Source organism: Acipenser ruthenus, chromosome 1 (genome assembly GCF_902713425.1).
Source record: "Acipenser ruthenus chromosome 1, fAciRut3.2 maternal haplotype, whole genome shotgun sequence".
Lineage (NCBI taxonomy): Eukaryota > Metazoa > Chordata > Actinopteri > Acipenseriformes > Acipenseridae > Acipenser > Acipenser ruthenus.
The window spans coordinates 89169076-89182608 of record NC_081189.1 but is presented as its reverse complement, the minus strand read 5'-3'; the positions used below and the strand labels follow the sequence as shown (position 1 = coordinate 89182608).

General features: G+C 36.9%; 1 protein-coding gene across 3 annotated transcripts in view; it reads left to right on the top strand.

Moving 5' to 3' along the window:
* LOC117963566 (coiled-coil domain-containing protein 171-like) overlaps positions 1-13533 on the top strand; it is a 167968-nt gene that overhangs the window by 32489 nt on the left and 121946 nt on the right. For all 3 annotated transcript variants that reach the window (XM_059031740.1, XM_059031749.1, XM_059031750.1), the window contains exon 10: positions 4894-4996. In XM_059031740.1, coding sequence (XP_058887723.1) covers positions 4894-4996 — 103 coding nt within the window. The remainder of the gene's footprint in view (positions 1-4893; positions 4997-13533) is intronic.

Here is a 13533-nt window from a genome sequence, read left to right as displayed (position 1 = left end):
ACTCAGGCCACCATTCCATCCTACTGAATCATCTTGAAAGCACAGTAGGACTGTCTGGCCTTGTCCTATCCTGGTTCAAATCTTATCTTTTTGATAGGTTTCAGTTTGCCTCTATTGGGGAGGTAAAATCGGCCTTATCAGAAGTTGTCTGTGATGTTCCACAGGGCTCCATTCTAGGTCCCTTGTTGTTTTCATTATATATGCTACCGTTAGGTGACATTATCCGCAGACACGGAGTGAACTTCCATTGCTATTATTATTATTATTATTATTATTTATTTCTTAGCAGACGCCCTTATCCAGGGCGACTTACAATTGTTACAAGATATCACATTATTTTTACATACAATTACCCATTTATACAGTTGGGTTTTTACTGGAGCAATCTAGGTAAAGTACCTTGCTCAAGGGTACAGCAGCAGTGCCCCATACCAGGGATTGAACCCACAACCCTCCGGTCAAGAGTCCAGAGCCCTAACCACTACGCCACACTGCTGCCCTGATGATACCCAGCTATATATTGTCACTAAAGTCAGGGATTTCTTCTGCCTGGGTATTATTATCTACTTGCCTTACGGACACCAAGCATTGGATGCTACAGAATTTTCTATTGTTGAATTCAGATAAAAGAGGTTATGCTAGTGGGTTTATAGAACCAGCTAAAAGGAAATGTGGGATTACATGAGCTTGACCCTTGCAGCCTCTCGTCAAAACTTAAACTAGAAATTAAGAGTTTGGGGGTCATCTGTGATCCTGATCTCTCATTTGGGAAGTTTCTAAAGTATCTTTTTACCATTTGAGAAATATAGCCAAACTTAGACCAATTATTTCTGTATCTGATGCCGAGAGACTAATATATGCCTTTGTTTCATGTAAAAATTGATTATTGTAATGAACTTTATTCTTTATTCAGGAAAAGTGAACATATTACCCCTGTTTTGGCCTCTTTACACTGGCTTCCTGTGCAGTATAGAATTGATTTTAAGATTTTGCTGGTAATTTACAAGGCCCTGAATAGATTAGCACCTAGTTATTTGCAGGAGACCCTGTATCTTATAAACCACACTCTGAGATTACAGGATGCAGTGCTGCTGGTTATTCCTAGGGTCAACAAAGCAACACGGGAGGTAGGGCTTTTGTAGAGCTCCTAAATTATGGAATGCTCTGCCTTCGTTTGTCGGGGAAGCTGGGACTGTTACAGTTTTCAAGTCAAGACTAAAAATGCACTTTTATAAAATGGCTTTCTTATCTTAGTGGGTTTTAATGAAACTTTAAAATAGCTGCTTTTGTAATATGTATATACTGTTATTTAACTGTTATTTAAATGGTCTGATTGTGGCAGCTGTATGTGTAAAATGCTATACAAATGTATTGTGGTTTGTTCTTTTTTTCTGCTATGTACTGTACAGTGCTTTGCAATACTTTTGTATAAAAAGCACTATATAAATGAAATGAAATGAAATAAATAAATAAATAATTAATATCAATGATAATAATAACATGACATATGAAGGGTAAGTTGTATTGGCTTATTTTGCTAGCTTACAGCCCAGGATGTGTATATAAAGAAATAAACATATTTTTTTTTAAAGTGTAGTGGACAGGGGGCAGTAACCAAAAGTTTAAGAAATCGAGGAGTGTTCACTCAATACTTTAAGTATGTTGTGTGTATAGTGGAGAGTATATTAAAGTTGATGAGTAACAAGATACATAAGAATTGCTGAAAGTTAGTAGAAATGTCCTCCTTAACATTGTTCACAATCTCAGATGTGTGCATCACCGGCAGTGAGTACCGACAGCCATTTTCACGATGGCCACTAAACGACTTTGGGTACATATGTTTCTACACTATATACCTATGCAAACTTTTTTTTTTTTTTTTTTACTTTAATGGAGCAATCTGCATGGAAATTGGCAGACATGCTGAACAATATCCAATGTCAGGGCATCATTGTCGCCACAAATGCCAATCAAAATGGCTGCCACACGACTTCTAGCACTTTATTAGAACAAACTGTATTAGAAGTAAATAATTGTATTAGAACAAAGCCAAACTTTATTAGAGCAAAAGCTAACATGTCTGAAAACTGTCTTGTATTAAAATTAAGAGCAGTTATTACATTCTCCATTCAACATAGGGTGGAGGTGGAACTAGTGTTTCTCCCCAGATGTGACCTGCCTGATATGCCGATCTTGTACAGTGTTGAAGTGCTGCGTGGGTAGGTGGTAACTCATCAATACCCTTTCCCTTATTCATCACAAGCTGCTTCCTTGTGATGTTGACACTGTCTGCTTTGCTACCGTGAACAAACATTGACACTGGAAATTTCTGACAAACTGTTCTTGGTAATTTATTGTGGTGCATCAGCCAGAGAAGTAAATGCAGCAGTGGCATCAGGAAAGCTATTCCAAGTATTCCAGTCTTTTTACCTCTTCCATTAAAACTAGACACAGTATCACACCCAGTGTATGCATGGAATACTGGAAAAGCTCTTGACTTATTGGGACCAAGGGTGCTGGCGATCTCATGGGCTGCTATGTATCTTAAGTTATTTGATACTCCGAAAGCTATCCAAATCTCATCAACGTCCAACTGCTGTATAACAGATATGGCAAAGACCACAATGCCTTTGTCTTTATCTTTCTATGTCCTTCATTTATTGCATCTGCTATATGTACAAACATTCTTGTGTCCGCCTTTCATGAGTACATAGAGACAGATGTGAGGGATCTTTCCGAGGTGGATTACAGATTACTCCCTGGCCATGTGTTGTGATAATCTGCTTGCCCAAGAAACTGAAGAACTCTGTTTTGTTGTCATCAACATGCAGGAAGTTCTACCAGTTACTGGGAATATGTACAGAGAGCCTATCCTTCTCTGGATCCCTTTGCCTCTCTTTGCTTTTAGGCTGTCACGTATGTGGACTGGAAGCCACAAGAGTAGCTGTGATGGTCCAGACTGAAGAACCAGGGAGCTAGCTTGGAAAGTGTACCTACATACAACATGAAATCTCTCTCTCGTAGTAAACTGACTAACATAAGCAGCAGTATGTCTAGGTGCAGTGATTATCCAGAATTAAAAGTGTGTACTTTGTTGAGATTTTTAAGTGCACCAGTTGTCTAACCGCAGAGGTTCATTGCCACCCGATATACCCTTGCAGAAGATGGAGTGTGCTTTTTGCAATAGTGTACAGGCTGTCCGCGGTTACTTCATGTACGTGTCTCGTTCGCTTGACATTGGTTCCCTTCAGGAAGGAGTCAGCCATTCCAGACGATGCAATTTTTGCTTGTGTGAGGGCCAGTGTCCATCCGCTGTCTTCAAGCCAGTTTCCGATCAAACTGAGAGGTGCCATCTCTATGTGGAGGCCTCCTAGCAGAATTACAAACTTGTCCACTCCATTTGTCTTGGGCCACGTCCACTGAATCTGTTTTGTGATGGTGTACAATGGCTGATCCATAGCCAGCACAGGTATTTGCAAAGTGTTCAGGAACTCGACAGCTTCCTTGACTAGATTCATGGCATGGTGGATCATAGACACAGACTTGGAAGAATCAGGAAACAGTGGCAGAAAATAAGTTATTGACTTAGGCATGTCGGCCACGTGCTGCTAGCAGGCATTATTCGCCGCCCAGGACAAATTCATGGTTCCTTCCTTAACTGGATGGCTTGCTCTCTCCGACGTGTTCGAGCCATTTCTTCTCTTTCTGTATTGCAGGCTTTACTCTCTTGCTGCCACTTCTAAGAGGAGATTCTTGAACTTCAGGTACAACTGAGTGTTTGTTTCTGAGAACAGCAGGTGGTACGTTACTGTAATGCTCAGGTAGAAGTAACACTGTCCTCTTCCTGCTGTGTTCCTGTTGAATAATATCTGTCTAATGTTCTACCCCACTGAACTCCTTGCTTGGATGTTGAAAGAGTGAGATCCCAGTACCATGAAATGAATAGTGGGCAGTTGGGGAGCTGGGATTATGGTCAATGTTGTCAACCGCAGCGGTTGTAAAAATACCATGGTGAAGATTGGGAGGGCAGACAGCACCTTCCATGCTGAATCTGTTACTCACACTGTTTGCCAGATCTGTGGAAATGTCCAGTACTCCATCGTAAGATATGGATAGTCCAAGGCCTAACATTTCATCCACAAGCTGTCGTTTATGTGTCTTCGCATAAAGAGGTCCGATGTAAATTGTAAGGGGAGCCTCACGGTGTCTGTTATGATGAAGACCTGTGGATCCTTCCTGACGATGCATATAGCTGTTGTACTCTATCAATTGGGAGATTGCCAGAACTGCTTGGGAAGAAACCGATGTGGTCTGTGATTTGATATCAGGACCATCCAAGTTCATGGGCACTAATGCTAAAAGTGATACTGGTACTGCCCTATAATATAAAATGTGACGAACAGTCTGAACACAAAAACCTCAGTCGGGTTTCCATGTTCCTCACATCTCCCCCTCTAGCCTAGAAGTCGTGTGGCGGCCAATTTGATTTGCATTTGTGGCGACAATGATGCCCTGATACTGGCTATTGTTCAGCATTTCCCAAAGTACATTCCTGCCAATTTCCATGCAGATTGCTCCATGAAAGTTTAAAAAAATAAATAATGAAAAAAATAAAGTTTGCATAGGTATATAGTGTAGAAACATATGTACCGGAAGTAGTGGCCATCTTGAAAATGACCGGAAGTAACTGCCGACGGCAATGCCCACATATCTGAGATTATTCACAATGTACATTTCTAGCAATTTTCGTACTTGTATCACAAAAAAAACTATATGTCTATGCCACACTTAAAGATTTACATCTAGAGAACTGCTTCTCAGAATCTATGATTTATTTATTTTATTTATTTATTTTTAATTTGGTTTTTAATTTAGCTTTTGTTTCTTTTTAAGGCAAATGAACGTAAGGCCTATTTTCAAGAGGCTTATGAGAGCTGCATGCGAGAATTGGAGCTACTCTTGCACCATTGCAATATGTCAGGCCTGCGGACATCAGGTTAGTGTTTGAAGGTATAAAATGACAGATGCTTCTGTCAGTGTTCCAAGAGTCGCTGCTTTGTGGGAATACTACAGATGCCTCTGACATTCCCTCTTCTCAACATGCTATGATTTGATGACAAGACAGGAGCAGTCCTCACAGCAGTAGAGTGACCAAGCTGGTTGAAAAGGGTGAATGAGTGTGGACCTGCTGTTGTCAGCCAACAATTTGATTTATAAATTCCAGGGTCAGTTTGGTAGGACAGGGAAAGGGCTCACTTGCTGGGCTGTAAATCCAGCTGAGACTGGGGTCCTTACAGTCTGCCTGCAAGGGGAGCAGATGTTTTACTTGAAGTGAGCCAAATTTTGATGCGACCTTTAGCAACTTGGAGGTCATGTATTCAGCAAGGGTTGCATGGGGCATTTCCAAGCAACTGTTATAAGTTTGATAATACAACAAATTAATTATGAGAATATCACCGAGGCTATAGTTTATTGTAACAAACCACCCTCCTGATATGCTCTGCCATATGGTGCTGTATGTGCAAGCAAGGAAGGTGACAAAAGTTAAGGCGGTAATGAGTAAAATATTTTTTATATAATATTTCAGAAACATAGAAAGGTTGGGAATGGAAACTGTCTCTTAAAATATTTAGTGAACCCTTTCAACACTAAGATAGCCCTAAGATACGTATTGCCGTAATGTATCATAAATCAATGGCCAACTTGTGAGAAGAAAGTCATATCATAAACACTAGCCACAAGTTTTTTTTTCTTTCAGTAGCTTAATCAGATCATTTACTTTTCATAGGATTTTTTAACATATTGTATTTGAATAAATTGTGCACATGTTTGCATGTTGGGGGAATATAGTGTAACAAATGAATATGTCCTTTTACCGCCATTGAACAGTGAATAGTATTTACATTTAATGTTAAGTGGTACTGTATACCATTTGCCATTCATTGCCCCATAATATCAACTATTATGTTTTATTGATAAACACATTTCATCAGAAAGAAACTTGATAGGCCAAAGAAAAGTTTTAAACATATACACTGAGAAAAATAACAGGCGCGTGTTGACTGTCTAGTGCCTTTTAAATTCTATACTCCCCTGTGCACTAAGTGAATAAAACGTGCGCTAAAAGGATTCTTTTTCTCAACCAAGGTATCTCTGGTGGTTCTAGTACTGTTGCAGGAAGGCATGTGAATGTAGTACGTGTCAGCACACTGTATAAAAGTGTCAGTACGCTTTTGGGCGTCACCTTAACTAACATGTTAATTCACATGAAGCAAATACAGATTTTAAAAACAGGGTGAATTCTAGGACATTTCAGTTTTGTATTTCACAGCATTTGTTAATGGATTATGCATTTTAAAACACACTTTTTACCGTTCACATTTTTTGCAAATCTGTGTACTCTTGGGAGGAATACAAGAAAACCCTGAGACATGGAAGATGTGAAAACACAGGACTCTGCAAAATCAGATTGGTTGCCAAAGACAACCTTGTGGCTTTGGCTGCAAATTGGAAGCATTTGTATTCCAGTTTACAGGAACAACTGCAAATTCCTGCATTTTTAAATTGTTAGTCAGTTGTGGAGCTGAGCCTCTAAATGCTCAGTTCAGATTATTTTCTCTTTTCCTTAATAAAAAGAATAGTCCTTGTAGTAGTCTTTATATGAGGAACATTGAGAAAGATAGTTGGAGAAAAAGGGTTCGCACAGGTCCTTATAGTCCTGGAAAGTGCTTGAATTTCACCTAATGAAATTCAAGTACTGGAAAACATGGTAAATCAACTTTGCTGAGGATTATTCACAAAATTATTACTGCTTACTTCCATTCAAAATTTTTGTAAATTATAAATTTGACTTCAATTATTCATGTCATGTCTCTATAGAATCGCTATTGATGTTGATACTGCAGAATACGTTATTGCATTTCCTGCAGTGGGGGTGTTCACTGCGAAGAATGTATTGTCCCAGCAGCTGGTAATTTTGATCACTATAATCACAGATTTCCCCAGTAGTCTACACGTGCAGTGTAGTCATGTAAAATATAATAAAATGGCTGCATGAGAAGACATTCAATCTGATTATAAATACTGTACTTTTAAAATCAAAGACTCTGTTATAAACACCCCCCTTTTCCATGTAATAGACCTATCTGTAAAAGAGCGCAAACATGTTTCTACGTATTACACCAACTTGTTAATGGACAGTGATAGAGGTAAATGCCAGAAAAATGTAAATACAATCCTGCGTGGCAGGACATAAATTTGTATGCCGGCTGGCTGTTGCCCAACGCAAAGAATATTAACCGAATATTTAACGATGATAGTTTTGTGTGCTTAAACCTGTCTTGTATTTAAACTCAGTGTGTGGGTTCATCACGTCTTTGTAAACGGAGTAGTGATTTATACTACATGATTATATGGTAATGATAGATAACAAAAAAAAGTATTTTTCATTATTACTTAATTTCATGGTCATATTAAAAGATGTGATTTTTTTCACTAAACCGTCTGTGTAGCTTTTTAATAAAGTATCTGTCAACATAAACATACACACAAAATTAAGTCGGCGATCAGCAACACACCTAAACTCAAGCTTTTCGCTACTTAAGTTCACACAGACAAACTCTTTATTGAATCCTGATAACTGTTTTTTATTATATTAATTATTTCATAGTACTATTAAAAAGTGTTATTACAATGATGCAATATATTTATGTCTATATCGTACAGACCGATTATATTAAGCCTATTCAAATTAAAGTTCACAGACAGAACATCTTTATTGAATTATGCCAACTTTATTGAATTCGAACAGTCCCTGCCTTTAAATTCTGAAATTCAACAGATATTATAATGGGCCGTCTGCAAAGAGTTAAAAGGCATGTTGTTGTTGTTGTTGTTGTTTATTATTCTATATTCAGCTGGCTGACGCCTTTTAATTTTCTGCCTGGTTTGTCCATATGATTAAGTTATTTATTTACTTGCATTCTTATATAGTTAAAAGTAAACATTATGTAAATGTTTTTAAAAGTACAGTAAAGAAAGTACTTTTAACTTCTTGTAAGCATAAATATAACTAAAACAAATAATAGCACAAACTAAAAAACCAATTAAAAGCATCACCTATTTCTAATGAATCAAAGTTGTTCTCTCAACCTCCTGAAGAACTAAATGTGAAACTGATATCTACTGTGATATTTGCAGATTTCTTTATTATTTTTTACTTCTTTTTTTATAAGCCCTAGCTAAAGTACATCGATTTTACTATAGCAGTTTTTTTTTCACATAAAAAGGCTCACACATAGTAATGCTGCAATATTTAATGTAAAAAGATCCAAGTTTAGATTACAGTTTGGGTTATTTTTGAAAAGTCTGGGTCAGTTCATGTTTCATATTTATTCAAGACTTTGCCACAAATCATTCTTGGATTAGCATATAAGCACATTTTAATTAATGAAATATCATGATAATGGAGTACTCCTTTGTTTACCTGTAGAAACAACCTTCTACTTCTAAGTCAAAAGGATTTGCATACTGGACAACGAACAGCGATACATGGCATGCACAAATATTGTGGACACTGAAAAGCGTCACCTCAACTACTCCTATAAGAGTTTTTAGAAGATAATTCTAATCTTTTTCAATTAATGTTTCCTGATAGTGCAATTGCTCACACTTATGCCTGCGTGGAGAGAAAAACAGCTTACGTGGTCAATCATGGTCTTGCCCCGTTTTTGCGTCGCTTGCTCTTGGAAAAAATACATAAAAATTACGCTTATGTCCTACTGTTTGATGAGTCTTTAAACAAGAAATTGCAACTAAAGCAAATGGATTTGCACACCCAATTCCTGGACATTCCAGCAACAAACAAGGTGGCTACCCATTATGTGGATTCCGCTTTAATGAGCCATGGGACGGCTGCAATTGTCTGTCATGCTTCAGTGTGTTGACAGAAAAATTTAACTTGAAGAACTCGCTCCAGATATCGATAGATGCACCAAATGTCAACCACAAGTTCTATCGAAATTTCACGTCTGGTCCCCTGCCTGAAACTACAGATAAGGGGCTTGTGGACATAGGATCCTGTGCTTTACATAACATACACAACGCCTTCCGAGCTGCCTTTAGCACCACCAGTTGGGACCTAGAAACCACATTACAGGCCTTACACCAACTTTTTAAGGATACACCTGCTCGGTGTGATGATTTTGTGACCATAACAGGCACGTCTGTTTTCCCTTTAATGTTTTGTGCCCATCGATGGGTAGAGAACATTCCTGTGGCAACAAGGGCCTTGGATGTGCTTCCTCATCTTATCGCTTTTGTGAAGAAAGTCTAAAGTGACAAGAGTTTCACCACCCCAAAGTGCAAAACATTTGCCTTAGTTAAAGAAGCTTGTGGCAAGCTGCTCCTTCCTGCAAAGCTGCATTTTTCATCTTTATGGCAAACCATGTGGCTGGCTACTTGGAAAAGTACCAGATGACCCAATGACTGGGAAAACATGAGCAAGAAATTATGGAGCTGAATGAAAAGAAGAGGAGGCTGTATAAAGACATTGAGCATCTGCAGGAGGAAACAGAGAAGGCTGCAGAAGAAGCAGAAAACTCAAAACCATGACAATGGATCCTCCGATTGAACCATTTCGCAAAATCTCTGAAAGAAAAGAAAGCTGAGTTAGGAGACGTGATGAGCAAAATACAAAAAAAATCATAGACTGAATGCGTGGTTTGCAACCATTAAAAAAACATTCTTGTTCCAGTGTCAGATGTTTGGACTTTCTTCAGGATTCTGCCCCCATTTGATCAATTGTCCCACCCCAACTTATTTTGTGTTGTTTTTTACACCCAAGACGCATCATTTTCTTACTGACACATTATTTTCCCAGCCTGTTTTTCCAGTTGAACGTTATTGCTGTTCAAAGTTTGAATATATTAACATTTGTGATTTTTTCCATACTGTTTTTTGGCACTGGATGCTGCATCTTTAATCTTAAATGTTTCTTTTGTGGAAGATTTGAAATTACATTACAATAGACAGCTACTTTGAACTGCATTTCACCCTGACATTTTTAAATCAATTAATGTAGTAAGTTGTATTTTACCATGCATTATATTAACTGCTTTTGATTCCTTAGTGTTTGACTACATGCTCTGCTGTACCTTTTAATATTAAACATGCCAACTGTACTGTTAAAAATACTACAGTAATCTCACCCGTCTGAGTAACCAGCTCATCCCTACTCTTTGTTTAAGGCAAATTCTCCACCCCATGAGTGTTGAATTGGCTGAATCTGAAGGTTTAAACTTTTTTTTCTTTTTTAAACATTTACCACATAGTATGATCTTTGTTCCTTTTTATGTAATGTATTAGACATTACAAAAGAAAGGATCAAAGAAAATAAATTAGGCAATTAAAAGCTATTACATGTTACATATTACATAATAATACTTAGTTTTCAATGCATTTGGTACATAGATGGAATATTTGTTAAATTTAAAATCAGCCAATGATGTCCTTGAAAACAACATTTTGGTCCTTGAAAAAGTCCTTGAAAGTCCTTGAAATTTATTTTACCATGTCCTATATGAACCCTGGAGAAAGCTTTCATGAGCAAGTTCTGTCTGACCAAAAAACGTTTTACATGTATAGTAACAGACACGTTTGAATAAATGGGTTAGCCATATAAAGGTGTTATATCTACAAAAGGGTCTAGATATCACTTTCTAGTCTGATAGACGGTGCCTATTTCTGTTTTAATTGCCTTTATAACCCTCTAATTCGATTTAAAACATGACATTCTTTGTGTTAAGAAGGAACACAAGTAGTATGGCATTAAAAAAAAAAAAAACTGTTGTTAGATCAAGTCTTTGTGTGGCTGATCGCTTTATTCTAACTGCCCTCACATTATTACATTTGAGTTGATTTTATATGGAGTTAAAAATGTAATAAATTAAGAATGATATTTAAAAATCATATGATGAGAACAAATCGCCAATACTGCTCTGTGCTTTAATGCCCCTAGTGTTTGGCAAGCAGGATCCTTAAAGCAAGAAATGCATTATAATTAAAAAATAAAATTGAGCATTAAATTTTTTTAATTTTTTTTTTAAACCTTTTTCTCAACCTTTCTCTTGACTTGCTAAAGGGATTATAAAACAGAGACCTGATAAAGGCCTAGCTTAGGGACTTTTTTGTGTTGGCAAACAGGATTGCTGTATGATGAGGAAACCAAAATCTGAGGCTTAAAGTTGGAGTGCAGAATGTAAAAACTTGAAAGAGGAATTTTGATGGGAAGTGGGAAAGTGGACTTTTTGTTTAGGACAGGGAAATTACGACTGGGGCATAGAAAATGTATTAAATAAGCCTCTAAGGTATACAATCTGCAGGAAATGAGACATTAAACCTTAACAGGGAATGTGATCAAAGAAGATCTTATTATTCAAGTTTGAAAGTGGAATTAAGAGGAACTAAGGGAATTGTAATGGATAACTTTTAATGAAAATGTGAAATAAGCTCAATTTTTTAAAGGGGAACTAGGAAGTGATTGGGACTATTGCACACAAAAGAAATTACAGGGTTTTATTTGGCCAAAAACGGTAGTATGTTTATGCTGGACACTTTCTATAATGTGCAAAAGAAAGTGATACATTTGATTTGCCGTACTTAGGGATTGATTTGATCAACCTGTACCCATCTTTTGATAAACTACAGCTGGATGTTTTTGAGACCATTCTGCAGCACCAGGGAACCCTCCTGGATTGTGTCAACATCTTCTTTTTAGAGGTAATCCCAGGATAACCACCATACGTGTTTGGTGTAATTCACGGTGGTTCCCCAGTTTTGGCAAGCATGGTAAAGGCTGATCAAATCAACCCCTTAGCCAGTGTATAAAGAAACAATACAAAAGACTGAATTTTATGTGTGTACATATATATATATATATATTCAAACTGCTCTTCTATCCAAAGTTCCCAGTAGTATCCAGCTCCCCTTTATCCCCTTTATTGTTAGCTTTTTGATTATAACATTTTTAATAACATTTCTCTCACAGGTATCTGATTAGCCCATACTTTGTCTAAGGTTTGTTTCTTGATTTCTATAAGGTTCTTTCGTAGCCAAGACTACAAATTAATAATGTTCTATGAGTCTCAAAAGTGATGAGCCATTATAGAAAACTTCCTTAAAAGTAGTCGAGGAGGAACGAGCACTTATTCCTCTCTGTTATGGCAAGTGTTTCTAATTTTGCTCATTCTCTCTAATTTTATGCCAAACAGTTTATTAGAAGATGCTGTATGAAAGTGTGTTTAGAATGAAGAATATTCAGACCAAAAAATGAATTTGAACCTGATCATAATGTTTTGTTTGTATTCTGAAGCATTATTTAATACTGTTTTAGCACTTATATAGATTTGTCACTTTTAATACAGTCTAATATATTTTTTATCTTCGTCTCTGAGCAAGTCTTGAGCAAGTTTTCTGTAAGTGGTTAGTATACAAACTGACCACTAGGGGTTTGCACTGGTAATCTTTTCTCCCTATGAGTTGGTTAGAAATTAAAACAAAAATGTCACTGTCTTCATTATGGAAATTCTACCCTGCTCAGGCTGGCTCATAGACCTGTTCCAAAGATAAAACCTGACTTTATTAGACATGACAAATAACAAGTGCAGGAATAGTAATGAATTATGACTTGGATAGAACACACATCTGTGATAGTTCTTTTAAATGTTTGTATCCTGATAAATTGGAGGGAGGTTACCTTCTTTTGTGATGCTGTTTATTTTAAATCATGCATTGACATGACTGTAGTGAAAGTAGCTCTAGCCGTGTGTCTTGCAGAATAGGTTTAGTCCCATTTATTGGGATATTGGTGTGAGGAAAATTGGCCATGGTTATATTTGTCATTTTGTGCTTATGCAAGATGTAGAATTACCAGAACTGGTAGGAACTTAACTCCTTCTGTGTATTCACATTGTAGTTATGTAATAATTTAAAGATTTTGGAATGGATATTAACCAAAGTGTTGTTTTTGCACAAAATGTGCAAAACTGTTGTTGGCAACTGCATTTATTATATTGTAGTTTACTGGATGCTTTAACCACAACAGACTAGCCTGCCATAACACTATCAATAGGATGCAAGGACCAATGGGCAATGAGGATGTGACAAGTCAGCATGCTTTGTATGGAGGGATATAATATGTGACCAATCCTAAAATTCTGGGAGATGCATCTCCTATACATTGTAGAATACATGGCAGATGCTCAATTTTCATAACAAATTAATCAACAGCTAAGTAATATAATTCAAACCAAAGCACTCAAACAATCAATCTAAACCTTTCTATATCCAGATGAGTTAACTGGGAATAGGCTCACACGAAACTACATAAAACACAATAAATAAGGAGTGTTGTTGAAACCCTGTATATTTATTCATTTTTTGTTTAATGGTTATATTTTGCATACACAACAACTGAAAAAATTAACAACATTTATCGGTTATTTTTCATCTCAGACTTTCATTAAAAACGCTAGA